This window comes from Macaca thibetana, chromosome 16 (assembly GCF_024542745.1).
Source record: "Macaca thibetana thibetana isolate TM-01 chromosome 16, ASM2454274v1, whole genome shotgun sequence".
NCBI lineage: Eukaryota > Metazoa > Chordata > Mammalia > Primates > Cercopithecidae > Macaca > Macaca thibetana.
The window spans coordinates 44,075,908-44,089,552 of record NC_065593.1 but is presented as its reverse complement, the minus strand read 5'-3'; the positions used below and the strand labels follow the sequence as shown (position 1 = coordinate 44,089,552).

The following is a 13,645-nucleotide window of genomic DNA, read 5'->3' as shown; positions in this document are numbered from 1 at the left end:
ATTATGTTTTAAATTTATCCTAGGCTATCCAAATAACATGAAATTTGCTTCTACGTAACTTACTTCCCTTTTATATTTACCATATAAAAATATTTTACACTCTTTAAAATAGCTCACTGTGTGGGCCATACTTCTGACAACTAGATCCCAGAGATACAGCATGAGAGCTGAGAAGGGAAAAGCTCTGATTTTAGGGGGTGAGCCATTTTCTTTTTCTTTTCTTTTCTTTTTTTTTTGAGATGGAGTTTCGCTCGTTGCCCAGGCTGTAGTGCAATGGCGCAATCTCGACTCACCACAACCTCTGCCTTCTGGGTTCAAGTGAGCTTCAGCCTCCCGAGTAGCTGGGATTACAGGCACGCACCACCACGCCCAGCTAATTTTGTATTTTTAATAGAGACAGGGTTTCTCCATGTTGGTCAGGCTGGTCTCGAACTCCCGACCTCAGGTGATCCACCTGCCTCAGCCTCCCAAAGTGCTGGGTTTACAGATGTGAGCCACTGTGCCCAGCCGGGAAACCATTTTTGAAAGAGGCCTTTCTTCTTGGTATCCCAGGCAGTGGTGACATCAACTTTCTAAGATTAGCAGAAAAGCACTTAGATGGGAAATCAGACACAGCATTTGGCCAGTGGTACAATATTCTTGTATTATACCTCACTAACTGCCTCCAACTAAAGATAGAATGAGGCTAAGCACAGTGGCTCATGTGTGTAATCACAGCCCTTTGGTAGGCCAAGGGATCACTTGAGGCCAGAGGTTCGAGATCAGCCTGGCCAACATGGTGAATCCTCGTCTCTACTAAAAATACAAAAATTAGCTGGGCATAGTGGCATATGCCCATAGTCCCAGCTACCTGGGCAGCTGAGGCACGAGAATCACTTGAATCCAGAAGGGGGTGGAGGTTGCAGTGAGCCAAGATCATACCACTGCACCCAGCCTGGGCAACAGAGCAAAACCTTTTTTCCAAAAAAAAAAAAAAAAATCATCAACGTGTTAAAAATTAAAATATACTTTTGGTCAACAGTACGCTCACAAGATAATACAATCATGTACCATATCTGCATAATGACGTTTTGGTCAATAATAGACAGCATACAGCATATATGGTGGTGGTCCCATGAGATTAAAATGAAGCTGAAAAATTCATGTTGCCCAGTGATGTTGCAACTGCCATAATATCCCAGGGTGTTAACAAAACTACTACACTGCCAGGTGTATAAAAGTATAGTATATACAATTCTATACCATACATAATACTTGATAAACAATTATGTTACTGGTTTATGTATGTACTACAATTTTCATTGTTATTTTAAAGTATACTTCTCCTTCTACTTAAAAATAATAATAAAGTTAACTATAAAACAGCCTCAGGTGGGTGCTGCAGAAGTAACCTAGAAGAAGGCATTGTCATCACAGGAGGTGACAGCTCCGTGTGTGTCACTGCCCCTGAAAATTTTCCAGTGGGACAAGATGTGGAGGTGGAAGATACTGACATTGATGATCCTGACCTCATGTAGGCCAAGGCTAATAATATGTGTGTGTTTTGGTTTTTGACAGAAAAGTTTAAAAAGCAAAAAATAAATAAATAGACAAAAGCTTACAGAATAAAGACATAAAGAAAATATTTTCATAGAGCTATACAATGTGTTTGTGTTTTAAGCTAAACATTATTACAAAAAAGTCAAAATGGTAAAAAGAATTTTTAAAGTTTATAAAGTAAATAAGTTATAGTAAGCTAAGGTTAATTTATTATTGAAGAAAAAAATTAATGTAGTATAGTTTAAGTGGACAGCATTTTATAAAGTCTGCAATAATGTCCAGTAATGCTCTAGGCTTTCATATTCACTCACTGCTCACTCACTGACTCACCAAGAGCAATTTGCAGTCCTGCAAACTCCATCCATAGTAAGTGCCCTATAGAGGTAAACCATTTTAAATATTTCATATTTTTTTTTATTGTATGTTTTCTATGTTTAGGTACACAAAATACTTACCATTGTGTTACAACTGCCTACAGTATTCAGTACGTGCTGTACAGGTTGCAGCCTAAGAGCAACAGGCCATACCATATAGTTTAGGTGTGTAGTAAGCTATACCGTCTAGGTTTGTGTAAATTCACTCTGTGATGTTCCTACAACAAAATCACCTAACTACGCATTTCTCAGAATGTATCTCTGTTGTTAAGTGACACATGACTATGCATGCAAACAAGGGAAAATTCTTAAGAGGTCCTAACTGAAAAGCATTTATTACGAATCATTCAACATAAAGTTCCAGGGGAGTTGCATGCTATTATTTCACACTCAATCTGTGGCTTCTTGAGACTGCAAATTCCTATTTTACATTAGACTTTACAGGTCACATGCCAGGTTGTGCTGTTTTGCCTAATACTCTTGACTGCAAATGACCACTGGCCTATCAAATCCTATTGTCTGACATCATTAAGATATCTTTTTCAATGGCATGAGTGGTGTCAAACATGGAGACTTACACAGTTGTCAAGTCTCTTTCTAACATACTTATTTTATAGCCCCATTTCCCCCTTTAGAGCCTTTAGGGAACTGCCACATCGTAGGTGTACATGTCACTAGACAATGTTCACAAAAAGCTAGTACAAGATTTGGAAGTACATATAAAACAATGGCATGTCCGTGCATATTTAAATTGTGCTTTGAAAAACAAAAGATGTAACACAAATGGCCAAGAAGCATATACAATGATGATCAACACCACTAATTATTGGAGAAATGCAAATCAAAACCACAATAAGTTATCATCACCTGGCCCCCATCAGGATGACTACTATCAAGAAAAAGAGGATATGAATACATTAGACATTTGTGCATAGTGGGTAGGATTGTAAAATGATGCAACCACTCTGGAAAACAGTAAGAAAGTTGCTAAAAACATTAAAAATAGAACTACCATATTGTCCAGCAATCTCACTTCTGGGTATATATTCATAAAAGAATTATTCATAACAGCCATAAGGTGAAACCAACCCAAATGTCTATTAACAAATAAATAAACAAAACGTGGTGTACACATACAATCAAATACTACTCAGCCTTAAAAAGGAAGGGAATTCTGTCACATGCTATAACATGAATGAACCTTGAGGACATTACGCTAAATGAAATAAGCCAGCCTCAAAAAGACAAATACTACATGATTCTATTTATGTGCAGTATTTAATATGTGACATAGAATTAATAGAAACAGAAAGTAAAATGGTAGTTTCCAGGGGCCAGAGGAGTTGGAAAGGAAGTTATTATTTAATAAGTGTAGAGTTTTAGATTTGCAAGATGAAAAAGCTCTGGTGCTGTTTTACAATATGAATATACATAACACTATTAAACTGTATACTTACACTATCGAACTATATACTTAAAAATGGTTAAAATGGTCATTTTTTTTTCTCCCTGTAGAGACCACATCAGAGCTCATAAGATGGTAATTTTTACGTGTTTTTACCACACACACAAAATAAATGTCATTACTTTTAGTTTTACTTGAGATACTGCAGTAAAAGCAATCTAGTCTTTGTGCCCTTTTCTTATGGGTTTTAGATATAAGGCTAAAAATCTATAAGCTCTTCAAAATATTTTCATTTGTTCCATTTACCAAATGCACCACGTGTTTAGTGCTATATAGAATATATATATCATGTATTATCTGGCTTTGCAGCATAACTATTTTCTAACAGACTATAAACGATGTTTACAACTAGAAAAAACAAATTATCCCATTCGGTTCAACTTATAGACACTACATGCCAATGTAGTGTTTTCCTGAGTAGCCTAACTTCTGAAATAAGCTATATAAAGGCAAGCAACTCTGCTATGTAAGTCTGTCTCTTATATTTGAGGATTTTAAGCAAAATGAAAATAAAGACAAAATGACAAACAAGCAACTAGCCCCACATAGGATCCCTCACTATCAACACAATTATAATTTTAGACCTACATTTCTTTCTCCCCAAGTAAAAGTAAGTCTCTAAAGCATTGGTTCTTAAAATTCTTTTTATTTACAGCTATGTGACATAAAAAAGTTACAAAATGGTGCGTACATGCATTCTTCTGTAGAGTTTCAAATAATTTGGTTCCTAAGAGTCTGTGACCCAAAGGAAACACTAAAAACCTTAACTCTAGATACTCACATTTCAGTCAAATCCATCTAAGTGTAAATAGAATGGTAGCTTCAAGAGAATTCAAATTATTAAAGGAAAGGTATGAATGTCCTAACACTGAGTATATTTCGAAGTAACAGGATACTTTTGCACTGTTGATGCTAGAGGGCTTCCATGAACCCAGGTCAACCCCTGACCTAGCACGTAAGAGAAAGTCACAGATATCTTGTTATCCCCAGTGCCCAGCATATCAAGCCTGACACGTAGCAGGCTATTTTTCTTTTTTTTTTTTTTTTTGAGATGGAGTCTCGCTGTGTTGCCCAGGCTGGAGGGCAGTGGCACCACCTTAGCTCACTGCAATCTCCACCTCCTTGGTTCAAGCAATTCTCTTGCCTCAGCCTCCTGAGTAGCTGGGATTACAGGCGTCTGCCACCACGATCGGCTAATTTTTGTATTTTTAGTAGAGACAAGGTTTCATCATATTGGCCAGGCTGGTCTTGAACTCCTGATCAAGCGATCCACCTGCCTCGGTCTCCCAGAGTGTTTGGGATTTCAGGCATGAGCCACCGCGCCTGGTCTGTAGTAGGCTCTTAACAGATGTTTGATGAATAAAGCTGGATGGTGCCCTGACTGGAGATGAAGAACTCTATCAAACTAAGGAAGCAGTCCACGGTAAGATGACACACTAGGCCACATCCAGGACACATACAAGTTATAAACATTATGCCCTGAGGAAGGTATTTCTGGAAAGTATACCATTACATAGAGCTGGATAAATGGAAACAGGTTGAATTTCACAGAATTTACTTATATTTTCTTTCCTTTATTTAAAAATGCTTACTTTGGGGAAGGAATAAATTACAGATTACAGTAAAGCCCTGACAACCACTATAGTGGAAATAGTTTTATATTTCAGTGAATTACAACAATAGTCTTCCAAACTGAGCATCTGATGTATTGAGAATAGCAGTTGAGGAAGTAATCAATAGTTAATCACTTTAGTGTACTTTTTGCAAAATGTTAAGAAGCACCATTCTCACCTCCTGTTCTACAGCCTTCTGAGGTTCAGGACTATTGCTGACCTAGGAAGAGGGAAGATTATAAAAGAGAAAAAAATTACGTGTTTACTAGGTTTTAACATAGCTGTATCTTTGGCTTGTACTATCTCCCAGGATACAAGATTCATCTATTATCTACTGTGTTTAAAATGAGGGCTTGGAGGCTTTGTTTTCTTTTGACTTAAGCTGACTTTAACACTCTAGTTGAAGTAATATCATGGTTCAGAAGCCACCACTTGGATCAATGTCTTATCAACATGCAGCTCATTATTTAACCTTTTTTTTCTACTTCCACTACCTTATGAAATCTTCTTGATGTTTATTCCAGTCCAGTCCCTTTGACTATTTAACATACCAATATTCCAGTGCAGCATACTCAGAAATGTTTATCACACCTCCTTCGATCATTTCTGAATTAGTTAGATAACACTAATGATCAAAAGATCACCAAAATCCAAATCCTTTTTCTTTTTTTTTGAGATAGGGTCTCACTCCTGTCGTCCAGGCTGGAGTGCAGGGACACGATCACGGCTCACTGCAGCCTCAACTTCGCAGGGTTCAGGTGACTCTCCCACCTCAGCCTCCCAAGTAGCTGGGACTACAGGCGTACCCCACCATGCCTAGATAAATTGTTGTATTTTTAGTAGAGATTTGGTCACGCCTTGTTGCCCAGGCCGGTCTCGAAATCCTGAGCTCAAGTGATCCACCTTCCTTGGCCTCCCAAAGTGCTAGGATTACAGGCATGAGCCACGTGCCCAGTCCCAAATCCTTTTTCATAAAAATCTATTTATTCATATTCTTTATTTCCATCTATACATTTTCCCTCTATGAGATGGATGTGTTTCTCTTAAATACAAAGCAACAGTTTTAAATACTCTTGGTCTGGAAATTCATCAAAGTCTTCTTGAAATGCTGCTAGCCCTCAGTTATGCCCTTAAAAATACACAGATTAGGCTGGCCGCAGTGGCTCACACCTGTAATCCCAGCACTTTGGAAAGCCAAGGCAGGTGGATCACCTGAGGTCGGGAGTCCGAGACCAGCCTGACCAGCATGGAGAAAACTCGTCTCTACTAAAAATACAAAACTAGCCAGGCGTGGTAGTGGGCGCCTATTATCCCAGCTGCTCTGGAGGCTGAGGCAGGAGAATCGCTTGAACCCAGGAGGTGGAGGTTGCAGTGAGCCAAGATCACGCCATTGCACTACAGCCTGGGCAACAAGAGCAAAACTCCATCTCAACAAGATAAAAAATAAAAAATACACAGATTAGCAAGGCATGATTCACTTTATAGGAAACCAGACTGCCTCTTCTTTAATAGACGTGGTTTTATTCCCCCTAGCTTTATTAAGATATAACTGACAAATACAGTATGCAGTTAAGGTGATTTTTAAAATACATATTGTGAAACAATCACCACATTCAAGCCAATAAACACATCTAGCACGTCATACTTGTTTTTGGTGGTAAGAGCACTTAATGTTTATTTATATGATCTCTGATTCTGGATTCTCATAATCTTTAATCATTCCCTTCATCAAAAACCAGGTAAAAACTTGGGTAGCTCTCTCTATATAAAATAGAAAGATCATCAAGATATGTCATTAAATGAAAAAAAAAATCAAGCAGCAGGAAAATACTTATAAACCCACTTATCTTAAAAAGACATTATATCTATGTGCACATGTAAAGGAAAAGGCCAAGGATTCATCAACTATTTACAATGACGGGGGAAAAATGAAATTTAGGGTTGAAGAAATTTCCCATTCCTACTCTATATTATTCAGTATTACTAAAAATTGTGAAACTGAATTAATATAAATTTTTTAGACACAGGATCTTGCTATATTGCCCAGGCTGGAATGCCATGGCTATTCACAGGCACCATTATAGTGCACTGCAACCTGGAACTCCTGGCTTCAAGCAGTTTTCTCACCTCAGCCTCCTGAGTAGTAAAATAACTATTTTCTTTTTTTCTCTTTTGTTGAGACAGAGTCTCGCTCTGTCGCCCAGGCTGGATAATCTCGGCCTACTGCAACTTCCACCTCCCAGGTTCACACCATTCTCCTGCCTCAGCCTCCTGAGTAGCTGGGACTACAGGCGCCCGCGGCCATGCCCGGCTAATTTTTGTATTTTTAGTGGAGATGGGGTTTCACCATGTTAGCCAGGATGGTCTCAATCTCCTGACCTCATGATCCGCACGCCTCGGCCTCCCAAAGTGCAGGGACTACAGGCGTGAGCCACCGCGCCTGGCCTAAAATAACTTTTTAAAAGAAATATAAAGGCCTGTTTTAGAAAATATTTGGACCTCTGAGCACCTTAACAACATTTCTAGTACATGGCATTGTGCCTAATGCAGTGAGCATCAATAAATTTTTTTAAGTGAAAAAGGTAATTTTTTCAGTAGAAAATATGTTAAACAACTTCTTCTATTCTAAAAGTTTGTTTAAACAGTAAACATAAGTTTTTTTTTTTTTTTGGAGATGGAATCTCGCTCTGTCACCCAGGCTGGAGTGCAGTGGCACGATCTTGGCTCACTGCAACCTCTGCCTCCTGGGTTCAAGTGATTCTTCTTCCTCAGTCTCCTGAGTAGCTGGGACTAGAGGCGTGTGCCACCATGCCCAGCTAATTTTTGTATTTTTATTAGAGACAGGGTTTCGCCATGTTGGCCAGGCTGGTCTCGAACTCCTGACCTCAGATGATCCACCTGCCTTGGCCTCCCAGAGTGCTGGGATTACAGGCGTGAGCCACCACACCCAGCCTAAACATAAGTATTAATAAATACCTAAGTGCCAATTACCTCAGATGAAGTCACATTTAAAATACAATATTTAAACACCATCATTTTGAAAGCACTGCTTATTTACATTTTTACCAGTTTCCAGTCTCAACATACATAATAGGCATCTTGGTCAACAAACAACACAATAAAATCTTTACCCTTCTTTTCCTTCGAATCCTAACAGTCACCTATGGGTGGTTCCTAAAGTTATTACGTGAAGATATATGTGAGGGAAAAAAGCTTATAAGCAAAAATTGAGTTTATAGAACAAATTCCTTATCCACTGTCAAAAGCAAAAACAATATGAAATATTATAACACATAATCCATTTTTCCTTAAAACTCTACTTTTATTTTACCCTAGTATGTACACTAATACAAAATTCTATAAAGGAGGTATAAACTAATGGAAAAGCCCAAACCAGAAATAAAAGAATGAATAGTGCCTAGATCTTGGTTCCTAAATACCTTTCTCCCAAAAAATGTGCCAGAGTTTCTCTGAGAAGTAGTCTAATTTTTAAGAGTGGGGCAGGGAAAATAAAACAGCTTGGAACATCTTATGGTGCCAATAAGGAAGAAAGCACTAAAAAAGGATGGGGTATGCCAAAAGAGCACAGGAGCCATCCTGCAAGAACTCTCAATGTCCAAAGCTAGAATAATTTGAGAACCCAAAGAAATGATAGGTTTGCACAGCCCACAGAATAAAATATATACATATATGTGTGTATATGTATGTATGTGTGTGTGTGTGTATATACACACATATATACAATCTCCATTGAATCCAAACTGGAATGGAGGGAAGGGGGGAAGAAGACAACTCTCCCGGATAGAAGAATTCCAATTAATAAATGTAGAATGAAGAAAACAGAAAATAACTATTAGCAATATTTTACTAATAATTGTTGTAGGCAAAATCCACTGTGGATGCTAAAATCAGTGAATGAAAGTTTGAACAGAAACAGGATATCTACATAGTCTCAAAGTATATCTACACCAAGACGCTAGATTCTGTTGTATTCTCACCAAAAATACATAACCTCAATCTAATAATGAGAAATCAGAGAAGCCCAAATGGAGAGACACTCTACAAAACAACTAACCAGTACTCTTCAAAAATCTCAAGGTCCTGAAAGACAAGACAAGACTGAGGAACTGTTACACGCTGGGAAGACTGGGGAGACATAATGTGTAAACGCAATGTGGAAGCCAGGTGTGGTAGCTTATGCCTATAAGCCCTGCACTTTGGCAGGCTGAGACAGCAGGATCACCTCAGGCCAGGAGTTCGAGACCAATCTGGGCAACCTAGTGAGGCACTGTCTGTAATAAAAATTTTCTTTAAAAAAAGCAATGTAGGATCCTGGGCTGGATTCTGGAAGGGAAAAAGGATATTAGTGGAAAAACTGGTAAAACTCGAATACAGGTTTACCTAACAGTATTGTACCAATGTTAATTTCATAGCTTCGATGACTGTATTATGGTTAATGTCAGGGGATGCTGGGTGAAGGGTATATGGAACGCTGTACTATTTTTGCAACTTTTCTGTAAGTCTAAAATTACTTCAAAGAAGTTACTTAAAACTGTGAGCTTTAACTTTTTAAATTACACATGCATTTTATAATAGGAATTGTAAATAACAATAGATATGATTTAACTACTATAGAGATTAAAGCTTGTGGAAACTAAACAAATAGGAATAATTTCAGAACTTAACCACAAATGGAGGAGGATGGAAAATTCTCTCAACAAGAATGCTGGCTCTGTTTAGACATTTCCTGTTCTGCATGCTAAGCACATCCCCTGAAGAATGCAGCACACATTGACTGGCTTTACATACCAAACTCTGCTAACAAGAGCTTCTCACAGCAGTTTACTAAAGTATTACAAGTCATGTGATTTTATGAGAACTCTCTGAAATTTTCACAAGTAGGTGTCATCCAATTGGTTTAGTTAGTTAAAATTGCTTTTCTCAGATCTAAAGGTCACATTCTACTAATAATCAACAACCAAGGATGCTCTTCAAAGAAAAAAATACTTTTTTGGAGCACATATGTATACACATGCATATGTGTGTGTGCATGCTGTATGCCAGCCATATAATTTTCATGCTGCTTTGTAGGCCTTGGTTGGTTATTTACCACACTATGATTTGTAACTGCAAATAATACAGCAAAAGTCTAGGAAAAACTGAAGCTGTCCCAGCAACGAGGGAGATCTGAGTTGTAGCTGGGATATGTGATCCCTTCCCCTCTGCCCTTCTAGGATTCTGATGTATCAATTATCTGTCTTCACTCCCTTGTCTTTCACTTTTCTTTCTGTTGAACCCTTCTTGTAAGCATACCAACAACCCAGTCTCTCCCATTCTATACTTTTCCCTCTGCTCTGCTAATCTCTACCTCAAGTTATCCTTTTTCTCTCCTCCCACCACAATCACCATTTTGGGTAGTCTATACATGTTATTTCCTCTTTTTATGATTTACAGTTACTCCTGTTACTGGCCCTACAACTTAAACTGCTCAAATCTACACCTATACATTTACAAATTCAGTCCTCATTCTATGTGACTTCCCCACACCCGCTGACCCTGCTGACATCTTCTTCCATTCTAAAACTCCCTTGTGCCTTGTCTTTCAGGGCTCATGTCTCTTACGGTCTCTCTTCTCTGCCACTACAGCCCTCCACTAAAGCCCTTCTTTCCCCATGCATCTTCTTTCTTCTCCACTCCAGCCCCGTCTCCCCCTACCACACACAGATGCTGCCTTCCTCACCTGCTCAGGGTCTGACACCCTATACCTGGCACTTCTCCTTGGGGAGGCTCTCATCATCCTGCTTAGGGTCTTGTACCCCCAAGCCTGGCTGCCATCCTGCAGGGATGTCCTTAATGCTGCTGGGGCCCTGACTCTTTACAGCAGGCTACCCCATATGGATTACCCTCCTAACTTTGCTTAGGTTATAACAACCCCACCCCTGCTCCTAAGCACCATGGAAAGCCTTACCTTCCTCTGCCCTGCCTGGTGGCTTTAGAACTGAATTGTGCAGAAAGGAAAGAGAAAGGGAAGATGAAGCAATACTATACCACCTTAATAATTAAGCTTTATAGTAAATCTTAATACCCGGTAGCTCAAGTTCTTGTACTTATTGTTCTTCAGGATTGTCTTGGCTATACTTGGCCTTTTCTTCTCCAATTCCTTCTTTATTTGTAGCTTCTTTGTGAACATAATTCAGTAAGATTAACTGTCTCACCTTAACATTTTGTCCACTCTCAGCCTTAGCCCATCATTATTATTATTAATTATTTTTCTTGAGACAAGGACTTACTCTGTCACCCAGGCTGGAGTGCAGTAGCATGATCATGGCTCTCTATAGCCTCAGCCTCCCAGGTTCAAGTTGATCTTCCTGCCTGTTCCTCCTGAGTAGCAGGGACTAAAGGTGCACACCACCATGCCTAGCTAATTTTTAAATATTTTGTAGAGACAGAGTCGCTTGACACCGGAGGAATAAATGTTTAAAATACATAAAACACAGGCCGGGCGCGGAGGCTCACATCTGTAATCCCAGGACTTTGGGAGGCTAAGGCAGGCAGATCACTTGAGGTCAAGAGTTCGAGACCAGCCTGGCCAACATGGCAAAACCCCACGTCTACTAAAAATACAAAAATTAGCCAGGCATGGTAGTGCCCATCTGTAATCCCAGCTACTTGGGAGGCTGAAGCAGGAGAATCACTTGAACCCAGGAGGCAGAGGTTGCATAACCCAAGATTGCACCACTGCACTCCAGCCTGGGGGATGAAGCTAGACTCCATCTCAAAACAAACAAACAAACAAACAAACAAACAAAAAAATATATATATATAGTGTGTGTGTGTGTGTATATATAAACATTTTTTTTAAAAAAAAGGAAAAGAGATGGAGTCCCACTATGTTGCCCAGGCTGGTTTTGTACTCCTGGACTCAAGTGATCCTCCTGCCTTGGCCTCCCAAAGTACTCAGACTACAGGCATGAGTCACCATGTCCAGCCTGTAGCACTTTTATAATACACTTTTTAACAGAACAGCTTTGATCATTTAACATAAGGAGTTTCTTTTTATCAATTTCACTATAAGTCTCCAGGTATGAAATTCCTGTTAATAAAGCAATACATAACTTCTCTGCTTTCTTCTTGAACTGATCTCTAAATTCGATTTGAGGACAATCAATAGGGTGTTAGTCTCTAGTGTGTTAGTGAGACTACATGTAAACTGTGATATTTGGACTGGCCTTGAATGAGGGTATTTCTACTGGTGGTAATCTAGGCAAGGTAAAGCATATATATGTGAAGAAACTATAAAGAAAAGCGATTAGATGCAGAGGTCTAGAGTCCATGGAAGGGATATGAGTTGGAGATTCAAATCTGTGAACACTGATGCACAGATGACATTTACAGACATGGAATCTGATCTACCCAGATTAAGTAGAGAAGGGCTGAGGAGCACCTCAACATTTAGAGGTCCAAAAGCAGAAGAGAAACCAGCAATGGAGAAGGAATGGTGAAGAAAATCTGTGTGTGTTTGCCAGGGGGAATCCTGGAAGCAAACTGAAGGAAGTATTTCAAGAAGCTGAATATATTCAAATATATAAATGCTGCTAAAAGGTAAGATGAGGACTGAGAATTTTCCATTAGATTTGGAAAGATGGATTCTTTTGGCACCCTTGACAGAAGGCACGTTGGGGCAGTAAGTAGGACTGAAAGTCTGAGTGCAATGAAGAGAAAACCACCATATAAACATAATGAAGTTCTTCCCCACGTCAGGGCCTTCGCATTTGCCATCTCATCTTCCTCAACACGTACTCCTCCAGACCTTCCCATGCACCTGCACATCCCTATGCCAGGATGCAAGTCATCTTCCAGAGGCTTTCTCTCACACCCTAAAATAAGTGCCCTTCCTTACTAATTACTCTTTAGCTTTCCTTGCTTTAACAATACTTGAAGTTCTATTATTTCATTTATTTGTCGATCTCCATGAGATTGTGATAAATCAAGAATATGTACAAATATTTCAAGAACTTGTACATTTTTCTAGGTGCATCATTCCTAGAAAATCCATTAGATTATTTATAACCTCACTCACCACAGGTCTCTCACAGTGAGAAATGTGTAACACACCAACAAAGAAGGGCCATAACTTTACAATCACTGGCAAATCCCCTTATCTGCTCCTCTTCTGTCACAAAGTTTTCTGTCATTCTCTCACAGGACATTTTCACCTTAACCTTACTTCACAGAAAAACTGTGGTAGTAAAACTAGTGTTAATTATAATTTACACCTTCAATTTTTTCATAATGAAGTCAAAACATGCCCTAAGATGGCTAGGTCATCCCCAATCTCAGGGGAAATGATATTTTAGAGTCTAGTCCAATTCCTGTTATACACAGAAACCAAAATGACAGGGCATGTGACATACCTGTGGCATAGCCCACAAGTGAATCCTAAACCCCTGACTTCCAGCCCTGGTGAAGTAGAAAGTTATCTAGTGAACGACAAGGGCTTAGGTGAAAAATAAAATACTGTACATCCCAACTAGTAACATGATTTACAAACTAGACTTTGCCATTTTGTAAGCACCACCCCATTCATGGAAATCCTTATTCATTGAGTCTTTATCCCATTTAGTGACTCCATGTCCAGACCAAGTAGCGAGAGA

General features: G+C 39.1%; 3 protein-coding genes across 16 annotated transcripts in view; 2 read left to right on the top strand and 1 right to left on the bottom strand.

The window, feature by feature from the left end:
• Positions 1–13,645, top strand: part of LOC126939625 (nucleoside diphosphate kinase B) — a 259,418-nt gene that overhangs the window by 111,558 nt on the left and 134,215 nt on the right. The window lies entirely within an intron of this gene.
• The window catches only part of LOC126939627 (nucleoside diphosphate kinase A), a 446,836-nt gene that overhangs the window by 308,374 nt on the left and 124,817 nt on the right, over positions 1–13,645 (top strand). The window lies entirely within an intron of this gene.
• Positions 1–13,645, bottom strand: part of SPAG9 (sperm associated antigen 9) — a 161,734-nt gene that overhangs the window by 65,728 nt on the left and 82,361 nt on the right. For 4 of the 8 annotated variants that reach the window (XM_050765040.1, XM_050765039.1, XM_050765045.1 and 1 more), the window contains one exon: positions 5,170–5,211. The exons of the other annotated variants lie outside the window; for them this stretch is intronic. In XM_050765040.1, coding sequence (XP_050620997.1) covers positions 5,170–5,211 — 42 coding nt within the window. The remainder of the gene's footprint in view (positions 1–5,169; positions 5,212–13,645) is intronic. 8 annotated transcript variants of the gene reach the window in all.